This window comes from Embiotoca jacksoni, unplaced genomic scaffold, assembly GCF_022577435.1.
Source record: "Embiotoca jacksoni isolate LCO1_2020_lvr unplaced genomic scaffold, fEmbJac1.0.p SCAF_22, whole genome shotgun sequence".
Taxonomy (NCBI): Eukaryota; Metazoa; Chordata; class Actinopteri; family Embiotocidae; genus Embiotoca; species Embiotoca jacksoni.
In genome coordinates, this window is record NW_027185363.1 from 4,222,491 (window position 1) to 4,231,034 (window position 8,544).

The 8,544-nt window shown below is 42.6% G+C and overlaps 1 protein-coding gene across 1 annotated transcript; it reads right to left on the reverse strand.

The window, feature by feature from the left end:
• Positions 1–18: 18 nt before the first annotated feature.
• On the reverse strand, positions 19–5,879 carry snorc (secondary ossification center associated regulator of chondrocyte maturation). Its single transcript, XM_069157994.1, has 3 exons — positions 5,798–5,879; positions 1,229–1,387; positions 19–1,105 (listed from the first exon to the last, which is right to left on the reverse strand). Exons 1-3 carry the CDS (start codon positions 5,877–5,879, stop codon positions 996–998), a joined length of 351 nt encoding a protein of 116 aa, XP_069014095.1. The 3' UTR covers positions 19–995.
• Between the last annotated feature and the right edge of the window lie 2,665 nt (positions 5,880–8,544).

Sequence of the window (8,544 nt, forward strand, 5' to 3'; positions counted from 1 at the left end):
AAAGACATGGTTCTAATAATAATATAAATAATTCCTCTTTATCGCTGCTGATCACTGATCATTTGCTAGATAACACACGGTAGTCTCAGACATTTGGCATCTGATTTATTTATTTATTCAAATTAAATTGAGCAAGTGACATCACCATGGCAATATCCAGCTATATGGCTGATGACTGTGGGGCTTATTAGAAAAAGACAAGATAATTTTACCAAAATAATATTTCCCCTGAAAAAAACAAAAATAAACAACTAAACACTGAGTTGAGTGCAAACACAATCATCCAAGCTTTAACTTCATATTTGCTCTGCAGGTACATCCAACCCAACTACTGTTTACATTCACTGAAGAAGCCGTTTTAAAAATATTCTCTTCTTAATTTGACTCTACAAATGTTTGTTAATGGAATAATACACATGTCAAAATGTGTATATGGGTGACACCAAGGGAATATTTAAAAAAAAAATAATTTGGCATCATTCTAAAAGACTAATAATAACCTTGTGTGCAGGCCCATTAATCTCATATATAGTTCTCATTAAATGGAAAAGAAATGGAAAATGGAAAACTTAAGACAGAGAAACAAACAATTTCCCAAAAATAAAGGCAAAGACATGTAGGATGGAGGAAGAAAAAAAAAAAAAACTACACGCATGCAAGATCTTAAAGTAAAAAGCCGAGCAAAATTAAAATGACATGGACATGCTACAATTGCACTGGAAGAGCCAGCCAGTTTCTTCGATTATTCCCATGGTAACAAGTGGACATGTTGCGCAACAATTTGAGTGTTTACAGAAGTAAGTCTGTAAATAGTCAAATAAGGGACCTGCCACAATTTTCAGCATCTACAGTGAAGTAAAAGACAGCTCATTTTTGACAAAGAGACGGGAAGGGGGGGGAAGCTGGGAACTTAGAGACTGAGAAGCAAAAGAGGAACACTGACAAAAACACTCATGCTGTACAAACACACACATACATAGTTAGACGTGTTCACTCTAGGAGGCAGTGAACTTCCTGAGTGTGATGACGATGAGGGCGAGGAGGACAGATGCTCCCAGGAAGACTGCTATAACTATGGCTGTGATGGCCCCCGGCCCCAGAACCCCTGCGCACACATAAACACAGACATACAATCACTTTCACATTGTTTCAATAATCTGACATCTAACATAGAACATAAAACACTGGTGGTTGAGCATGCTCAATTGGTCAGTCATGCCAGTTTTACCTTCCTCCACGTCCAAGGCCTGCGAGTGTGTGGCATCCTCGTAGTCGTAGGTGATGGGCTGCTCCTGGAAAGGGTCTTTGGTGGTGATGTCACTTGGTGGGTCTCCAGATATGGTGTCCTGGTTGTCCCTGCTTGTTGAGACGGTGTCTGCAACCGTCTCTACATTAGAACCAAAAACAGACTTTACCACCTGTGCATGTTTTTAACGTGACTGATCCAGAAGCGGACATAAACTCACATCATCCCTGTACGGACACTGACTGGCTGCTGGGCAGGATCAACTTACTGAGTGTTTTCTTCAGGCTGTCATTTCACTGCAGGGCGCACGGCTTTGCTAATGGGCTTGTCTGCCTTTTCTCGGGACGCTGAGGTCTCGGGGATGCAGAGCTGAGTGCATGGGCCCTTCTGTAACGACTCCAACAGCCTCTCTCTTGTCTCCCTGGGTTAACAGCTCAGGTCTGGGTATAAGGATGTCTTTGTAGAGGATGGACATTTTGTCCGTTTGCGCTACAGGTACCCTCGCAACATGTTTCACTTTTCCACAAGCAAACTTCAAACAGAACAAACAAACAGTCTGTAGGCGAGGCAGTGATTTGCTGATTGTGCATAAAGCTCTCCGCTCTCGTCTTCGATCGTCTGTTCTCTTTCCATCCCAAATTGCTGTTGTCCGACATTCCTCTCCTCTGAGCGTGAAGTTACCCTGAGACTTTTCACACCTCTGCATCAGCCAGGGAAACAAGGTGTCACTCTGGGCCACATTTTTGTGTTTCCTAACTCAACTTTTAGAGCCCACCCCCTGGAAATGAAAAAGTGTAAACCACTTCACTCTGTGATTGTGGTTGCTACTGTCTCTAGTGATCGATCCGCTTCTTCTCAGAAATCCAAAGGAACATGGCAAAAAAAATGTGATCGTCATTTTCCTGAAAAAAAACCACCCTCTTCATGCACAGGCCCACCCATTCAGACACTCACAGATTGACTTATCCTGTCCTCAACTCTATGCATACCAACTAAACCATAATCCAAACATATTTACACTCAGCTTATTTAACGCAACATATTTACTTTGTAGCCTGTGATGGCCTCAGTAAAGTCCTTCACCCCGTTTCACATCTTTTCGCCGCTCTGTCATTATTACAGACACCTCATTTATAGTGTTCGACGGATGGGGGGAAAAAAACATGACAAAATGACTAAAAACCAGTGCCTGTGATATCATATCAAGTCGTCACATATAATGCCCTGATATGCACTTCAGATGTGCGTATTTCGCAGTGTTGACGCGTATGCAACTTCCCGTCCCGTAGCTGGCTGAAGGGTAGGAGGCCTGGGCCCGTGGCCAGCTCAGCCATCAATGAGGCCTTCAGCCGAGGGCACAAAAGGCAGCTTGTGCGGTCACGCAGGGCGGCAGGCTGCAACCAGTAACAACCGGCCGGGCCCAAACCAGGCACCGGCTGGGCACTGGATGTCAAACAAACTTGTTTATTAAATAGTCCCTGTGTGTAAAAGGTTGTGCCTTCTGGACAGCCTGATTTAATAAGAAGGCAAAAAATAATAACATGATGTTTTCCGTTGGGTGTTTGTTTCCATGGGGAGGAGTTTACTCAAGCTAATTTCTGTTCAGTGGGATATACATGACTGAAACCTCTAGAAACAAAACCTATCTCCTCTCTGTCAGTGAAACAAAAGCTTTTGAAAAACCGCAGTCGTGTGACTATTCAGCCAACAATGCTTGAATGAACTGATAACAAAACTCTAGTTTTTATTAAAGTGGTTATTATACAATGTCTTTTCATAGGTGGCTGTTCAATATTTACAACTGTAGTTGCTTTGTTTAATTATGCAGTTGTACAAGTACAGTGTTGGAGTTTGTTTGGATTTTTTTTAACCAATTATCCATAACCCTCAGGATTTTGAGTGTAATTCTTTATTTTCGAATTATCTTTATTGTTTATCTATTACTCTATTATTCTGTTTATTCATTGTTTTTTTTGACTGTATTAATATATTAACAAATACAGGTGTTTATTTGTGAGTTGTTGATTATTTCAACGATTAAGTTTTGGCTTTCTGTTTGAACTATTTCTTCCATTTGCCAACTATTTCTACTAGTTATTAGCTAATGAGTTTAGCAAGTTACCTTTTTCCATTGTTTTAACAATTGTTTATTCAATAGCTGTCTCAAGAGTCCATTACTTTTAACTAACCAAGTTTCTCAACTGTTTATTTATCACTTTTACTATTTCAACCAATTATTCATTACTTTTGTCCGTTTCAGAATTAGTATCCAATTATTTGTAGATACATATTTCACCCAGTCTTTTAGCGAACCAATTTAGCTGTTCAGCTCGGTTGTAGATTTAGTAAAGATTAGTATCACATTTTAATCTTGTGTGTTTCCTTTTCAAAAGAAATATATGGATATACGTGCTGTATATTTTGATGACAGTTTAGTTTTTCTGCTTGGGTTTGGCGGAGCTGTGTGTCCTGGGTCAACAGCAGGAGCACCTCTGGTTCGTCGTCACACTTTTTAAAGACATGCTGTAACTCCAGATGTCAATCAAGAAGCCTCCTTCTCTGACACTACAAACGTCCAGAACTCATTAAAGTGTGGCAGACTGTAAGTCAGGCTCATTTCAGACAGTAAAAACACAGAAGACCATTTGTTGGTACCTCAGGCCTCCACGGTCAGGATTTCACACCGGCCAGACAGATGACAAAGCGCGCAGACAAGTGCGTGTGAAAAGCAACCTGGCAGAGCATCGAAACGCGACATGGGTGGTGATGTGTGCCCTTGTTTCACCCTCTTTAACTTCCATAAATGGTGGCCACATTTTCCACAGTTCAAATCTTTGAGAAATGAACGGCGTGTTTTGGATTTTACTTTGAAAAGAGGAGGGCTGGAATAGCCCTGAATAACTAAAGCAACTGAAGTTCAGTTGCTCGAATTGGTCTCAATTTCATTCAAAACTAGTAAACTAAAGTAACCCTTTTCTGTATTGTAGGACAAGACTCTAACACGATCAGATCATCAACCACTTGATGAAGAACATCAAGAAGAGTTGGTGAGTAATTATCATCCTGTGTTGCTTAAACTCCTTATTTGACACATCTTGGTGTGTTTCCCATGCTGAGTCAACCGATGAGGCTGCGTGTCACGCTGCTGCAGTCAGTGGGACGGTGTTGTGGTCAGGACTTGTAACACTAGAAAATACAGTATATGACAACCATGACACTCATAACAAATGTGTGTAATAAGATAAGTCTGCAGAGTAGACAGTGTACAGCCAGGAAGAACACACGCCGTCCTAGTTCTCTTGGCTGTTTTTTCCAGATTCTTCTGTTTGTTTCCAGGATCAAACTAAAGTCTGTCCCCCAGTGTTGTCACGCATAAAGATTGAAAGATCTATGTTTTTAGAACGGTATAGGGAAGTCACAACCACCCGCAAAAAACCCTGATGTTTCAGGTGAAAAGGTGAAAGCCTTTGTTCACAATTTTGGTTTTGGGTAAAAAGAGAGAGTTCTCAGCCTTTTTTTTTTGTTTTTGTCTATACAGGACAGGGAGGACATTGTTGTCCTCGTAACACCCTTGTCGTCCCACTGCCCTCTTAACCTCGACTCTGACTTCTGGGCCTCAAAGCTGCAATACTGTGTCCAGATATTCTCTCAAATGGATCTGAGAGACATCACAAAGAGGAACGGAGAATTACACACAGGAGTAAATGAAAGTGAAATAAAAAGCTGCGATGAGACATCTTAAATAGCACTTATTCCGATAACCAGTTGGCGTCAGGTGTGAACGCTCACTACATCACAAAAAAAATAGAAGAACTGTACAAAACTTCATCTGCAAAATCTCTTCCCGTAAATGAAATGAAGTTCCACAGCACCTAAAATGCAAACCAATGCCACACTGAATCACTTCAGCGGAGCTCGAGCGAGAGGGCAGCCAGTTTATAGACTTGCATACGAACATCAGGCATCATGAAAGTAACCGAGTCATCTTGTTTGTCAAAGGGCAGCTTTCACAGCTCGCACAGCTTCAACAACTGCATCATTTACATTAGGCTGCCAGCACACACACACACACACACACACACACACACACACACACACACACACAGGCCTGAGTGTGTGTGTGGAAAAGAGGGCAAAGATGGACACCAACACACCTTTGATTTGATAACTAAAGAGGAAACGTCAGGACACAACTGCAGAATTTACTATATGAAAGACTATAAGCTTTAAAATGTCTCACAAATTTTAAGAACAAAGCGGCAGGATGAAAAAAGACCAGCGATAATTAAAAAAAAAAAAAAGAACAAATGTTTCCATAACGACAGGCTTGAATGTCTTGATACAATTTACTGTCGCCGTCTTTGTTAAAACGCCACTTTCCCTGCATCGCCATCAGCCAGATGGTGTCTATAAATCAGTCTTCAGTCTTACATGCCTTTCCTTCTCGGAACATTTCCACCTCAATTACCTGCGGCACAGGCAGGCGCAGTTGTTACTACCCCAGCCATAGAAATAAAATAAATGTCAAACACACCTAACAGGAGGTTTTACCTGTGTGTACAAAGGCTACCAAGAGGCTGAGGAGCACCAGCAGGACGACTCTGCAGACACTGCTGCTGCTGCTGCGAACCATGGTGGCTGCGAAGGATGAGCGTCTCCGAAACTCCTGGAGCAGATGACTTCGAATGAGTAAGTGACCCAACGAGGGGAGCAGGAGAATGAGTAGAGGGGAGCGCGGGAGGGAGAAAGGTAGGCGGCTTAGGGGTGAGGGAAGGGGTGGGACTAGGTGTGCACAGGACTGTCCGGACAGTGTGCACTTTGTGAGCACATCATCGCAGGACCCACCCACTCCAGAACCCCTCCGGCCACATAGCTGGGCGTGAGGGGTAAACATTCGGTGGCCGCTGACCGTGGTCGGGTGACGTCACAGAGATCTCTGCCGGACTTTTTACTCCTTCAAATATCAAAGGAAATTTCTGAGTCCAACCAAAAAGGTGTCAGTGATGGGAGGACGTAATGAGAACTTACTCTAAAGTAGAAGAACAGAAGTATTAGCAGCAAAATGTAAAGAAACAAAAAGTAACACTACGATTATAGACACTCTTTTCTTTCAGTGTATTAGTATATTATTGTTGTGGAGCAAATAAGTGGTACTCCAGCAGTTCAGTTGGGGGACTTTCAAGAGACAGATTAAAAAAAACAAACAAATAGTCAAAATCACAGCAGCAGGTTCTGAGATATGCTGACTTTTAATCTATAAAAAGGTCAAGCTCCATTAAATGCTGCTCCTACATTTACCCACAATCACTTCTGATACGCACGCTGAACGCCCAAGACGATTCTCTTAATTCGTCCGGTCTGACCTTCAGATCCCGTCAGTTGATTTGCTGTGTGGACGCGAGTTGTTTTGTCCAGACCCGAGCAGCCAGTACTGACGCAACTGTGGCACCGACATCATTTTCAGACGACACAGGAGCCGTTGCTCGGAGCATTTAACTCACTTTTCATCTCGATCAAAGACGTGTCAGTTGTTTTCTGCAACTCGTGCCACTACGTCACTCTCACCCGGCATTGGGGAAGCTGTGGCTAAGCTGGTTGCCCGATCATCGAAAGGTTAGGCGGTTTGATCCCCAGTTCCTCCAGTGCACGTGCCCAAGCGTCCCTTGGCAATACACTGGACCCCAAGTTGCTCCCGATGGCGTACCACCGGTGTGCGAATGTATTCCTGGTGGGTGAGCACCTTGCACGGCAGATCAGCCTCATCAGTGCGTGTATGTAAAAGTTAGTGCTTTGAGAACGCTAAGGAGATAAAGCGCTATACGAGTGTAGGCCATTTACTGTTTTTCGTAGGTAGCTGGCAGTGTAGCAAGAGGATGCAGTCATTGTTAATGACACAGATGACGAATTGTTTCTCTAACCGAGGGAAACGGCTGGTACCGAGCTCAACGTCGTTCATAGAAATAGAATTTTAGGTTTAGTACTTTAGGTGACTCTATACGGCCCTGTAGGAGCTCGTAGTGGCTCGGTCGGACTGAAGTAAAGCGGAAAGGTTGCAGGTAAACGATACGATCTTCCCCATTGTTTGGTTTTCCCTCAACCTACGCCGGACCGACGCGGCACCCTCGATCTCCGCTTCCAGCACGGAACGCGCTCTGGAAACGGAATTTTTTTTCTGGTCGAAACGTTGTCAGGGGTCTGAAACTGGGTTTGTTTCGTGTTCATTTCCGTCACCGGTCAAATCGAGAGCACGCGTTAAATCGTCGGCGGTCTCCTTTAACGCTGCAGCTGGTCGAGGTGAGGTTTTGTCAAGCTGTTTTGTCTGCGAGGTTAAGAGGTTACTATATAGTTCTCAAATTAAAGTAGTGAAAACGACAGTATTTGCCCGCGCAGAAGTATCACGCGTCATAAAAAGTATGCATTTGATGTAAAATACAAGTATCTTAAAAAGTACTTGAAACTATAGCACGGCACTTTTACAGATTAATGGACGTCGGTTACATTTAGACCAAAAGAGTTCACACAGTGCCGATTAAGCCGCTAAAGAGAAACTAGCCGGTAGATCAAAGGGATCGATGTTTTGCTGAGGAGCACTTAAGGAAAGCTCATCTGCACCACTTCCCGTTATTTTCTGGAGAGTCTTCACACATCGCGCAGCGAAGGCTTGAAAGGTTTTTTTTTTTGCTACGGCAGGGTAACGATCCGAGCGCGTGCTTAGAAATAGGTTTTTCCTTTTCATGAGAACGAATTAGTGGGTTTCATTTCCCGTTTGTAGATATAAAGAAACGATTACTAATCTAACCTTTTAAATATATTCACCAAAGGTCACAGGATGAGCTTTTACTTCCTGAATGGTCATGAGTGTCTTCCCGAGAATAAAGCCTGAGGTTTTGCATATTCCAATTCAAACATCAATCATTTGTGTGGCCAAAAAAACAAAAACATGTTGGCTCAAGCTGTCAATACACACGAGGGTAAGCGTCATAACTATATATAGAATATATGCAGCAGATTATCAGGAAAATGGTGCGATGCAATAACTCGTTTTCAATTTTGTAATTATGTCACAGTTAGGAGGGATTTACATTTAATTATATTATAAATCCTGATATGTGAATACATTTACGTCTTCTTTAACACCTGCCAGTGAATAATGTTCATTTCTACATGTCTTAATAGGATCTCTGTATAATGGGATTTTTTTTTTTTTTTTTTTGCTCTGTTGTGCGACCGGGTGAATGAATGTGAATCCACTGAATCTTGCAGTCGTGTTTTTTCTGAATGGTTCAGACACGGGTGTG

Coding starts and splice junctions, on each gene's coding strand:
- snorc (XM_069157994.1), bottom strand. CDS start 5,879: ATGGTTCGCAGCAGCAGCAGCAGTGTCTGCAGAGTCGTCCTGCTGGTG. Junction 1,388..5,797: donor GGTAGCCTTTGTACACACAG/GTAAAACCTCCT, acceptor GTTCTAATGTAG/AGACGGTTGCAGACACCGTC. Junction 1,106..1,228: donor GGCCTTGGACGTGGAGGAAG/GTAAAACTGGCA, acceptor ATGTGTGCGCAG/GGGTTCTGGGGCCGGGGGCC.